The sequence below is a fragment of the Lipophrys pholis genome (genome assembly GCF_963383615.2).
Source record: "Lipophrys pholis genome assembly, chromosome: 16".
Lineage (NCBI taxonomy): Eukaryota > Metazoa > Chordata > Actinopteri > Blenniiformes > Blenniidae > Lipophrys > Lipophrys pholis.
In genome coordinates, this window is record NC_137634.1 from 13,428,320 (window position 1) to 13,442,344 (window position 14,025).

At 41.1% G+C, this 14,025-nt stretch overlaps 1 protein-coding gene across 1 annotated transcript in view; it reads left to right on the forward strand.

Moving 5' to 3' along the window:
* Positions 1 to 1,159: 1,159 nt before the first annotated feature.
* The window catches only part of capn5b (calpain 5b), a gene marked incomplete at both ends in the record, with an annotated part of 34,002 nt that continues 21,136 nt past the window's right edge, over positions 1,160 to 14,025 (forward strand). The window contains 2 exons of the mRNA XM_080482611.1: positions 1,160 to 1,324; positions 11,097 to 11,228. Coding sequence (XP_080338737.1) covers positions 1,160 to 1,324; positions 11,097 to 11,228 — 297 coding nt within the window. The remainder of the gene's footprint in view (positions 1,325 to 11,096; positions 11,229 to 14,025) is intronic.

A 14,025-nucleotide genomic window follows, 5' to 3' on the forward strand; every position in this document is an offset into this window, starting at 1 on the left:
CCAAAATGGAACAGCAAAAAGTCGCCACTTCGGAGCCTGGTTTTGCAGGTGTCTTCATGTTAAAAGGGAGTTCTTCCATGTCTATAATCGCTTATGCTTGCTCATGTGGAATGGTTGGGGTTCCTCTATAAAATTGCCTTGAAATGACTGTTGTATTTGGCACTATACAAAATAAATTGAATTGAATTGAGTAATTTCTGGCCTTTCTACTCACCAGCCAGAGCCACAGCCATTCATCTTCTAACAGCCCAGACAGGTTCACAATGCAAATGCTGAGAGAGGAAAACGGGCAATTTAGAGTCATCAACAAACGTACAGTCATGTCTTTGTACTGCGGGTGGAAACTGGAGAAAATCCACACGCGCACAGGGAGAACATGTAAACTCGGCTTTCGAGCCTCAAATGGAACAAGGTATGTTTTCAATGCGAGGCTGCCAATGTAACCACTGCAACACTGCGTCTTAGTTAGGAACACACTCGAAATGAATGCAAACATCAATTTATATTTAATCATTGTGTAATTAATCAACTGTATAATTACTCTCTATAATGCCACGTTTCATACATATACAGTCACGTTGTCCCATTAGTGTCATTATCGCAGTGTAATTTCAGTCATTACAATAACTATCATGTAAGGGGTGAGAGGCACTCGCTGAAATGTTGATGGCTTTGTCATTTATTCACTGCCTCAGCATTGATTCTCCCTTCAATTGCTCCATCTTAGTTTGCCTCCGCCCCGACTCACCGGTACCTCTGCATGCCCAGAGCTGATCAATGTGTGCGTTGCTCCTTCAACGCATAGCAGTGATAATTAGACCCTGGAGGATATCAGCGAATTGACAGATTAATCATTTTGACCCAGTGAATCCAGGCTGCGCTGGAGGCAGTAGAACACATCGACTTTCTGTTTCCACCGAGAGCTTTCACTGTTCAGGTATTACAGTCTGCTGGATTCTGCTGTCAGTCACCGGTAAGTGTGTGTTGAGGGGGATGAGTAGACGCGCGAGAGGGGAAAGTGGAAAGTTTTGGTGAGACACCAAGAGGATCAGCGAGATATGATGTGAATCGAGGCGTGTTGAGGATATGTGCTCCTATGCTCTGCGGTCTGACTGGTGTCCCCCGATGTTATGTGGCTTGCCTCCTCCAGGGCTGCAGTATGTTCACTTCAGTGAAGGCCTTCGAGGGGCAGCAGTACTCCACCCTGAAGAGGCAGTGCTTGCAGAGTGGCCTGCTCTTCGAGGACCCCCGTTTCCCCGCCATCGACGACTCGCTCTTCCATCAGGGCAACAGGATCGGTCGTGTCGTCTGGAAGAGGCCTCGGGTAAGTTGCTTCGTGACGTCGTTCCCAAAAGGATAATACTGATATGTTTGTTTTTTTGGGGGCATTTCAAATCCAATTATTGCAAAGATGATTGGACTGTAGGTCACTAAACCTCTGAGCTCATCCAATCAGAGATAAATAAGAGTGAGTGGCTGGTATCTGATTTTTTTTTTCAACAAACCAATAAATTGGTCAAACACTGTGGTAGAAACTAATAAAGTTTCACTAGAATGACACTTCTTTTTCCGCCCCTCATATCTGTGAACGCCAAAAATCAGTACATCCTGAAAAAGGTTTACATGATCTATGAACATCTTTTAACTAGTAATTATTCATCTTATTTATTGCAAGTTTCGGTCAGTTCATATTGCGATAACGATAAATGAATAAATGCACACGTTGTTGTCTGACTGAGGAAACACTGCATGCGCTCTAAGCAGTGATGAGCTTAAAGCACTCGAAACCAACACTAAACTTAGTGGGTTTGATAAACTGGCATGATTTGTCCATAATTGGCCACAACTGGAGGTGAGCATTGCTTAAAGTGTGTGGAACAGAAAAACCTCCAGCGTTGCTTTTCGATGTGCGTTTAGACGTCATTAGCTACATAATTAAAGCGTAATTGTTTCTAATGGCGGCTGTTATTGTTCTCAGGCTGCTTTTGGCAGCTTCAGTTGCAGTCATATTGTTGTCTGTGCTCGTGCAGAGTTGAGTCAGATTTGTAACACACCCAATCAACAATAAATCAAAGTCTGTTTTACACTTTTTAAGTTGGCTGGACCGACTGAGTGTAAATGCATCTTGATGCTTGTAAATAATGTAGGGTTCTTGGTTGGGTTGCCGTCCATGGATAGAGTTTTTTTGCTTACAGATGAGCCTCAATTTCAGAGATCTTGAACTTGATTTGAGGATTTTGTCATACAGGCTGTGGAGCGCTTAGATGATTTCTTTTTTTCCACGTACTCTCTGAAAACTAGACAGATTGTGATTGAAGTTGCGATGTTGGTGTGTGAACAGACTGCTGTCTGATGTGGATTTTATCTTGATGTCAGACTTTTTACCACTGACTGCACACGTTTATATTTAGGTCTGCGGGATCATTTGATCCTGAGCGTGCACCCGGAAACAGATTCTTCTTCCCCTGGTGAACTGGCGAGGGGGCCTCAGTGTGGAAATATGTCATTCTATGAAGCTGAGCATGAACGCTGAGCAGTAGTCGCACCTCACAAAGATTCACACGAGTGGACTGTCTGTGCCAAAGGTCCCGGCAGGATATGCGTTTGATGATGTACAGTAGAACTAATCATCTATAATTTACCACGAACATCAGTAGTAGTGAGTCACTTCTCAGCTGCATTCCTCAGCCTCCTCGTGTAAGCCGGTGATGTCCCTATGTTTTGGTGGCGGGATGATATCGGATGCAGTCCTTAGGATTTAGCCACACACACACAAACACACACACAAACACACACACACACACACACACACACACATACACACACACACACACACACACACACACACACACACACACACACACACACACACATACAAACACACACACACGCGCACGCACACACACAGCAGGCCGTGGTTCTGGATGGTGTAACCTCCTTCTGCCTGTGTGCCGCTGCAGCGACAGCCAGCGTGCATCGCCATGGAAACTGGGTCACACAGATTATATGTTTTGGTCTGTGATGTCAGTCATGCAGACTGAAAACTGGAGGAAGAACGGGAGAAGGAAAAGCAGGAGGAGCATCCTTTTCATTTTCAGTGAGTCGCAATTTGTGTCGTCACTGACAGTGATTTATGTCAGAAGGCTGGGAATCCTAAACGGGCAGATTTCAGGACAGCTTTTTTTCTTCTTTTTCTCTGTTTTGCTGGTGCGGGGATGGATGGGAAATGCAGGGCAATAACAAGAAGTAAATGTCTGCTTGGGTGGAAAATGAATCTTACTTTCATTGGCATTTGTGTCACAACCACTTTGCTATCAGCAAGTATCACCCCACGTTTTTTTTTCTCATTATTTATTCTTACGCACGTGGGAATTAATGTTAATACGGCCTTGAATTATTGGTAGTTTCACATTTATTTCATGAAATAACTAATTTAATTTTACTTTTGTTGCAGTTAGATGGCCACATTTTATAAATGGGGAAATATGTGAGTAGAAATGTCTAAATTTAAAGTTCAGGTGCAATACTATGTCAGCATTTGTAGTTATAGGTCTGACAAATACAAAAATACTATGCAATGGTGAGTAGAAAGTCATGTGTAGTTTTACAGCTTCTACTTACAGCAAACATGTCTGTGGTAAAATAGAGAAAAATCATGAAATAATAGGTTCTTTCCTGGAGAATTGCTGCAATTAGTGGAAATTAAGGTGTCATTCACTTTTCTCAGTACGTGGAAGTTAACTTTGGAATGTACTGTTCTGGGTTCCACTGGTGGCCAACAATCAAAGTATGCTGAACTCTGTGTTTGAAGAGTGAAAAACTTTGTCTTTAAAGTACAATTGTAGTGATTAGTAAGGATGGATCAAAGTCTAAGCATTGCATTTACATTTACTACTTATAATAATAGCAAACATCACAATGAGGTGAAATTTCATGTTCACACTGATGGATAAGTTTTTATGCAAATAGAAGTTCCAAACATTAGAATTGCTGTAATTAGTACTTTAAAAAAAAAAGTTTAACTCAACTTCGGCAAATGTATCCACTGATAGCAAATAACCCAGATTTTGCTGAACTTTGTTTTGAAACTTCGTTTATGGGAAATTATATTTCAGTTCATAGCCTAAACGATTGCACTTATTTTGTGAACACAACTTTGGCAAGACTTGGCATATTCTTTGGCAGGATTTTGCTGAATTGCAGACCACCAAGGGTTTGCTGAATTTACTTTTCAAAGAGAGATTATATGCAAAAATAGGTTACTTCCTGTAGAGTTGCAGAAATGAGTTGGTTTTCTTTCCAAATATCATGTCAGTGAATTAATTTTCTTGGGCATTAAACTCAACTTTGGAAAATGTTTATTTCCTTTTCAGCTTTGACTGTTAGTTAACCATCTAAATATTTTAAAGTTTGTGTGCAAACAGAAACTCTCATGCAAAAACAGGCTCCTTCCAGTAGAAGTGCTGGATGTTTCTCTTGAAAGATAGGCTGTTCATTGTTTTGTGCATTCATTTCAACAAGTTTTGAAATGCGCCATGAGCTCAACACATTATTAGCTTTTACTAATATTAAACAATCCTAATTGTATTAGGCATTGTGTACAAACAGTGAAAACTCCATGCAAAAATAGGTTCGTTCAGTTACGTTTTAAGTGCATTAAACTCAAACTTTGCAGCTTCTTCTCATAGCGAAGCACCTTGAGAAAGCTGAACTTTTAAGTGAAGGAGTTGCCACTGGCCAATGGTTCCATTATTCAATAGCTTTATTGTTGTTCCCACATTTGTTCTGTCTTTTTTTTTTTTTTTTTTTATGCAGCAGCCTGTTTAAAAGCTCATTCCCTATGCATTATTTCATTCAGGGCAGAGTGCACGATAATGAAGTTAAACATCAAACTACGTAGGGGCAAAGTGTCTTTGAGAGAATGAAATGTTCTGAACAATAAAATTTTAATGACGCTCCTGACAAAAGCTCATTGAAAATGGTGTGTCATGCTTAACATGCACCCTCTCGTTTCAACAGGACATTTCTTTTGCACAGTCCGGGTTAAACATGTCAGTGTTTTGACTGCTACAAATCTCAACGGATTTTGAGAGATTCAGTGTTATTTGATACGTTTTGCTCACTTCCTGTTAAAAAGAAATGGGAGTACATTTATCATGAGTCTAATTTGGGTGTCTTTGAGCATAAATTAATATGACATTTCCATTTTTCTTTTTCACAGTTTTACTTGGTTTAATGTTCTGCCAGTGGGCTGCCGGGCCTAACGTGACCTCCCAGCCATAACTATTCCTAAGAATTTATGATCTTCTTTAATCTGAATTTGAGTAGGCGTTGCATTGACCCTCCCCCCTGGTAGTTACAATTAAATTATCGTGGTTCTCCCAATAATCAACGTTGCCCATCTCTGTCCACAAGTGTTGGATCTACCAGATTAAACAGGTGATGTTTGGCTTGATTGGTGTTTTTTTGTTATGTTTTTCACATCAAAAATTCCAGCACTGTCCTCTCACGTTAAGATGAAGCAGGGATCAATTCTGTGCTGTACACTTGTGTAGTTTGCATGTGCTACATGTGTCTGCGTAGGTGTTCTTTGTGTTCTTTGTGGTCTTTCCCCCAATCTCTGATTTGCCAAGAATATTAAAGTGAAGCTAAACACGAGCAGGCACAGCAGCTCTGAACAACTTACAATATCAAAAGGCTTAAAAAAAATATATTTGGCAGTTCACAAGCTTTGCTTTCGATTCCATAAAGTGTGGCTTTTCAGGCCGCACAATATATTGCAAATCCACTGTCAACATGATATAAAAGATTTTTCACTGAATGATCAGATTAATGGGTGTCTCTTTCTCTTTTATTCAATGGCAGCATTTTAGAAACTGTACAGAGTCAGTTTGGGGTTATATCACACGAAAGAGAAAAGTTTCCTCTTAAAATATCACTGCTGTGTCTCTCCTGGAGGCTGAAGATTCAGAAGCTGGATGACATAAAGATGTAAACTCCCTCAGGATGTTGGGAAACATCGTCTTCTGATGATTTACCAGTGTGGATGATTGTGTTTTTTCTATGGCGTCTACTTGCTGCTACATATCAAGCTGCAGCTGACAGGCTTTTAAAGAAACCCATTTTTTCCAGAGGCTTTTGATGCTGTATGGGACACTGAAATTTGTGGCTAAATTTAGATATTTACAGAAATATGCAGCTCTGCACATCATTTCTGACTGTGTAGAGCTCAGACAGCTGCATTGAACCTCAGGATGCTTCGTCCTGCCATGCATCCATCTCCTAGATCTGCTTCATCCGAGTCAGGATGATGGAAATTGGGTGAAAGCAGGGTAGACCTCAGTCAGGGAGCCAGTCCATGACAAGGGGCGTACACAGAGAGACACACAATCGGCTTCACGTACACACTAATGTGTTTGTGTAGAGGTACACATCAACCTCACATGGATGTTTTTGGATGATGGATTATGAGAGCAGTGATTTCCACACAATTCCAATGTCATTAAACTGTATGTGCACTAAATTGCTTAATCTGGATACATACTAAAGAAATAGGCCCCGATGTACTGAGACTGAGTGAATAGACTTTACTTTACCTGTGCACGCATTTTGAAGGTGATTGACTCAGAATAACAATCAAACAATAAAACTATGAGTATTCAAATGAGTGTTTTAGGTGCATTAGACTGTATTTACATGACAATGGTGTGCTGGGAACTGCATCACTTACGTGATTGATTGTTTCTGTTCACTACAGGTGGAGCGCTGATCGCACACGAACACAAAAATGTGTACATCCCATTAACTTCCATGCAATGTAACGTCTGTACCAATTTTTATACACACATTATATACTTGGAATATCAGTATGAAAAACTCTGTTTTCTCTTGTTAGATGCAAAGTCATTGCTACATCAACTTAGTAACGCCATTTATTACAAACGAATGGATGAGAACAATGTTGGTAGGATCCTGATTCACAACCTGGGACTGGGTTTCCCTCGGGGGTGTTTTGGGCTGTGAAAGATCACAGAGCTGTCCTGAGGGTCTGCTACATCCAGTGCTGTCAAGAATAAGACGAGCATGTTCGGGAAATCTACCAGAATATATTTTGGATTTATAGCTGAGATTTCCATCTTTAATCCCCTGTGTGTTTGGACGTGTGGCTGGCTGTGTTTTTGTATGTGTATGTGTGTGTGTGTGTGTGAGACAGTTCCCCTCGCTAACTTGATGAATGGTGCTGAGCAGGGCTATGGAGCTGGTTGAAAGGTTCTCAGTAACAGGGTAAATGATTAGTCTGTGCTCAGCCACAATATTCACATTACTTCAGTGTCTGCAGGGCCCGGTGCTGATCGATACTCTATTACTCTTCCACCTGAGCTGATCCCTGGATGGCGGGCCACCACTGGGAGCCCCCGCCGCTGCTCAGGCTCCACCAATCAATGCAGCTGCGGATGAGGAGAAGGAACGTGATTAGATATCTTAACTCAAGACAGTCTCACAGAGCGACATCCAAACATTGCTTCACGCCGGCGTGCCGGCGTGAAGCAATGTTTGAGATGGTCGTTGTAGGGAAAGATGAGTCTGCGGCTGCTGGTGGAGGGGACAGGTCTCCAGCGAGCACTGCAGTGGCCTCTGCTTCTGATTAAAAGTTTGCTTTTGCAGCATTGAGCATTGCAGAGTCAGCAAATGACTGACCTTGGTGGCGTCCTGTGTGTGTGTGTGTGTGTGTGTGTGTGTGTGTGTGTGTGTGTGTGTGTGTGTGTGTGTGTGTGTGTGTGTGTGTGTGTGTGTGTGTGTGTGTGTGTGTGTGTGTGTGTGTGTGTGTGTGTGTGTGTGTGTGTGTGTGTGTGTGTGGGCCACCCTGTGTGTTTATGCTATGATCTTACGTCATTGTACATACACATGACTCGTAAAGGCCGATGCATGCACTGATGATTCCATTAATTAAAGCCGCGTGGTTTATCCGGCTTTAGCCAATAGCCACCCACGCCGAGAAGAAATCCAGGTTATCACGGGGCTAAGTCGCATGCATCCACACCTATCGGAAACCTCCTTCTCTGGTTCTCGTCAGCTGCAGCGTTTGTCTCGTGGAAAGAAACCAGAGCTCTCTGAGCCAAAACAATATGCAGACCTTACACTGAAGTGCTACAGCTCCAGCCAGCAGGGTCAACCAGTTTGAATTTATCGATCCACTGTAATATAATCTGTCCGAAAAGGCAAATATTTATTTTCTGAGAATCTATTTTGAGGACGTGTCAATTAAAAGTGTCTGATATGTCACTGTGCAGATCCAAAAACGTATCATAAAGAAACAATATTTAATCATTATTTGTTCTCGATTTACTGCATGCACCCATCTTCTATACCATGCTGTTCAATACACACTGTCTAGATTTATTGAGATGCACCTGTATGCACTAATAACTTAACCCACTTGTAACTATTATTATATTCATTCCGCGTTTGTCAAACGAGTTTCTATGGCTGTGGAGTTTCTAAAAAAAAGATGTGAGAACTTCTGGTCATTTTTCCAAGACATCGTCAAATTTCAAAATGCATTAATAGCTTTTCAATATTACTTTATGTTTTCGATGGGACAGGGATGCACTTGTCAGTTTTTGTCATTTGTAAATTCATTATCCATAATTACTATGATCAAAACCAAATACTGCTTTAAATATTTACCTTTAAATTCAATAACCATAATATAGAAGCAAGTTTTGCTGTTTGAAGTGAGTAAACAAATTTAGTTTTCCAATATATTTAAAATATTTGAAGATGCACCCATGGAGACTTATAAAGAACCTAATAAATATTGATAATTCTAGTGGCGCTGCAGTAATTGATCACTGTGAAACTTAAATTTGTTGATGTCATTGAGGAGCAGGTTGCTTTAATTCTTCCCGTCTGAAATACTTGCTTTGAAAGAAAAAGACAAAGTAATCAAAACGTTACTTAAACCAGCGTGAATAACCTTTGAAAATGATCAAAGATCAAAAAACATAAATTATGAATCATTCCTTTGATTGAGCTTCAAGTCACAGTGCGTAGAGAAGGGAGAGTGCGCCGTATCAAAATACCATTATCCTCCTTTAGGAATGATGAAATGTTTTTTTTTTTAAATCATCTCTTGTAAAATGACAATTGCTAGAATGACCTGGTATATAACATATTTAAAACCGCTCACTGTGCAGTGTTCAATATGTTGCATAATATTTGTATTTGTGAGATTAAACTGAGCCTATATGCTCTGTTGCTTTAAACAAACAGGCCAGTGAGCGTATATGGACGAGTAAACAAGGTCCAGCACGCTCATAATCTGTGGGCATCATATAGACTGAGGTTGCACTCCACAATAAAAGGCTGGTTTCCGTCCCGTGTGTAGATAGCATGAGTAAATGCCCACATGGTATCTCCCCTCTTTTACTTTTCTAACCCTAGTTGAGTGGTGTGAGTGTGTAAAGATAAAGAGCTGTTAAGTGACGCTGTGCTTTCCGTTGTCTGTTGAGTAACGGCCGAGGTGCCCATCGACCCGCCGGGCCCATAAAGCAGAGAGCAGAAAACAGACAGACCGTTCACACCCAGATCACTGTGAGTGGAGCTCTGCAGGATGTATTAAAATATTAAGTTGTCCAGAGTGTTTTTATTCTGGTCCGTTGTTAACCTTTGAGAGTCTCTGAGAAGATGGATGCGATGCAGTTAGTTATCTTACCTCATACTGTATAATCAATGTGACACCAGGCTGAGAATATAAAGTATGTAAGCGTGCTTTGATATATGCAACTAATACGGCAATGAGCCGTGATTTAAAAAGTATTTCAGACGCTTTATTTTTGTGCTGAATGTATAAGTCATTTGTAGAGAATGAGGCCTCAAGCACGGGAGTTGTTATAAATTGTGTAGCTGGATGTTCGTTTTGCTGATTAATGGTATTCTAGAAAGGTTACAACAATAGAAAAGTTGCAACACAAATAAAAAAAAGCAAACACAAAAGCTGCAATATGAAAGCCACTTTGCATGTGAGGACTGTGTGATGCTATCGCGGCAATTTTTGATATTACCTTTTTAATCTGTTCCTCTAAGAGTGACGGCTGTGTTTAAGCCCAATGGTGAATAAACTGCGGGACTACCAAGAGGTACTTCACTTACTTCAGTTTTGATTAAACATCCTTTAGATTCAGGTGTCGATAGACATTTCTGAGTAATATTCTGAGTTTCGAGACACACCTCCCCTCATTTATAACACATCTATATTGCAGTGTGCCCATTGTGTCAGACAAACGAGTGAAGGCCAGTGTGTCTCTCTGTAAAGTGGCTGTCGGTTCACAGCCAGTAGTAATCATCCCATGCATTATGACAGAAACCACAGGACATCTCAATTTGTGTGAGTGTGTGTGTGTGTCGTGTTTCACATGCGTGCTGGTTGGTGGGCGTGACAGTCTGGCGTCCGTGCAGGAGAGAGAAAGCAGGATCAGCTCATTGAGCGTGCTGTTAGCAGTAATGGAGGTCTGTCTGTCCACATTGTGGCGGAAAATGCACCTCGACACGGCGCACTCTGGAAATGTGTTTTCACAAATGTACTTAGCGCTCCCACTCCTGAGTAGAGGATCATGAATATGATACGTGGGTGCTCCAGGACAGATGGTCTCCTCCTGAGTCGTGAAGCGGCCCAAGTAACCCATTTGTGTCTTGTGTAGTAAACTCTTAAGAATACGTTACAATTATATACACATATATATGTTTGTTTTTTTTGTTTGTTTTTTATTTATTTTTCTCCTACTAAAGAATAAATAATACAGATATGGGCTGAAATTCTAACCTTTGTTGGGCAACTCGTTCAATTTAGTCTGTACTAACGTCTATAAGCCGTCAGTTACCTTATTGATCCCACTGAGGTAGCTATTCATCTCTATTTCACCCAACATGTTCATTTATCCATCCATCTACCCCAAGATCCATGCTCTTGACTGGAGTTGAACCAGCGCGACGACCACGACAGGAACTCCACCGTCTTCGTTATTTACATCCAGTGCAATAAAATGGAAACGTCAGCCGTCTGCGTTCAGTAACAGTTTGTTTGTCTCTGTGTGCAGGAGCTGTGTGAGGACCCTCACCTGTTTGTAGATGGCATCAGTGCGCACGACTTGCACCAGGGGCAGCTGGGTAACTGCTGGTTTGTGGCGGCATGCTCCAGCCTCGCCTCCAGAGAGTCTTTGTGGCAGAAAGTAAGTAGCCCGACACATCTTTTGAATTATTTGACCTCTTATTTATCATTCAATCACAAACGAGTGGATACAATGGATAACCAAACGAATGAGGACGAAAAAACTACAAAGAAAACAGAGATAAGAAAGATTATTAAATGTTACACTAACAGTGGTTATCACCATCGGTCACTGTCCAGCTACTAAACAAACATTCACATAAGCTAAACGACCAATTTTACATGTTGTTGATCAAAAGCTGGAACATTATTCACTTATTTCGGGTTGGAATATAAATAGAAGTGTTTGAATTTGCAGCACAAACCTGCCAATTGTGAATGAAAAAAAATGTTTTCCACCATCATAAGTATAACACAACTTTTTCCTTTACAGTTTTTTTGCTTTTGCACCATGAAAGAGTTTTTTTAAAACAAACATATCATCCTCTCACTAACGCCCCCTGCTGCTGTTTCAACAAACCCAGTCGGCTGGGCGTTCTGGAGAAGAAATCATTTCCAGCAGCGTTATAAACACACACTCACCAAAAATAATAGAACGGGAAAAAAAAGTTTGGATCAGGGTCAGCCAAGTAATGGTGACCTAATTGAGAGATAATTGAAGATGAAAAGATCGCTGCACAAAATTAGGAATCATACAATTTGAAAAAGGGACGCTGCATGTGCGCAATTGTAATTATTCCATATTTTGAGTTTAAGTGTCCATTAGGAGCCATCATGATGAGAAGTAAACACCAAAGTGCTCATTAGTAGAGCGCGGCACCTCCCCGCTCTCAGCAGGCGCCCTCAGCTAGAGGAGGTTTGATTGGTGGAGACTAATGATGAGTCTCTGAGGGCCATGGTGGAGGCACTAAGACTGCATGACATCCTCTGAATGTGTTTTTAATAGTGTTCGTTTTTATTATTATTATTATTATTATTTTACATAGAAATCCAGAAAAGGAGGGGTTATTCATATAATGCATGCAGGCATAAGGGAGCAGTGTTTTTCTCTTCAGCCCAGCAGACTGAAAATATGGTCTCCAATCTATCATTTGGTAAATTGAAGCTGGTGGACACACCCTCTCTACACCACTCACACAACCAGGAGCCTTCATATGCATCGCTTTCACATTAAACTGACCCACTAAGCTCATATTTTATGTGGTTCTGATCTGCACCGCAACACATTTGGCGTGTTTCGCATTGTTGGCCCACCCAGGTTCGAATCACATGCAAAGAGCAGCATTTCCTCCCCCGTCCTCCTTGTGCACAATTTCTGATCTCCTCACGTTGCGATCACCTCGCTCCCTCATCCATCTGGCGACGCTGCTCTGTGAAGATTTTCTCGTCCACACGGATTAACAGAAGCTCCCTCGTGTCCGGTATGGATATACTATAGCATCTGGAAGCTCATTTAAAGTCACACACACTGTTTAGGCCAATTGCCGTCATGAAAATGGAATTCCAGGCACGCTTCCCAAATCATGTAAAATACAATATGGGATGAGTTTAGCGAATGTACTGATGCACAATGTGATTTACTACCTCTGTGTAGTGAATGCTAGTGTAGTTTATTATTGCCTCTGTCTATATCACGCTTGAAATGATGCAAACCAGACCAGCCTTCAGTAGAAATCTTTTTTTATTGTAATGAGAAGTGTTTCCTCGGCTGGATCGCCATGATTTTTTTCTTTGCGAACTTCATTATTATGGTAGATAATTTTTCTGTAGCGTCCCTCAAATTCTTTCAGTTTTCCTCACATTGAAAACACTGAGTATCTGCTGTGTAGTCATTTATTGTCAGGAATAATAACCTTGCATATACTGACACCACGTTGCCGAATTTGGGGAAGGTACTGCACCAGTGAGCGTGTAATATACAAGTAGACCGTGTTTTTCTACTGTAACGTGACCGCATTGATTCTCGCAGATGGTTGTTTGGTCTCAGTATTAAATATCTACAGCAGGTCAACAGAACTGTCTGTGCTTACCTCAAAATGCTATTTCGAACATGTAAAGGCAGTATTGTCAGTAATTAAAGTCAGATGTGCAGTATTGATTTCAGGTCTTTTGTAGGAAGATGCAGCAGTGTTTCACCTAGTTTTACCGATCACATCTGCTGTGTGGATGATGGTAAATTAGAGACTCTGCCCTCACTTCTTGAGAAAAATTCCGTTTAAACGCTTGTAAGATGTGAGTAAATACTTGTGCCATCCAGATTGGCGACTCAGACGCACGCTTGTCATCCAGCGTCAGCCCCAAAATCTGCAAAGTCGAAAAGAAATCTCTGTGTTTGAACCGTGCTTCAGCTGGTCGTGGCGCTTCAGCTGTCGGGATTATTCTCAAATGTTCTCTGGCATCTATTTTGACAGAGGAAACAAAGTGATTACTGAGGTTTAATGGGATTTGAAAGAAGATGCCTCGGCCTGTTGTGGCGAGGCGTCGGATTGTGGCAGACTGCTCAGAGAGCCAGTTTTCATATGGCCCCGTTTACACAGTGTTCCTCCCTCTATTTACTCCACATTTGTTTCATTCCACACCCATTCGCTCATCTTCATCCACCTGCAGTTCAGGGAGTGTTTGATGCTTCCTTGGTATAATGGTTTAGTCCTATTTGGATTCACGGATTTGACACTCGGACTGAGTGAATTGATCAATGTTCTTTTTTTTTTGAAGAAGCATTAATTCAGACATAAAGGATCTTTCCCCCACTAAACTAATGCAACATAGAAACTTTACATAGAATTAAGAGAAAATACAACCATTAAGTACTGTTTAAGAAAAGCATTTACACTTTTCTGTTAAAGTTAGTTAAAATA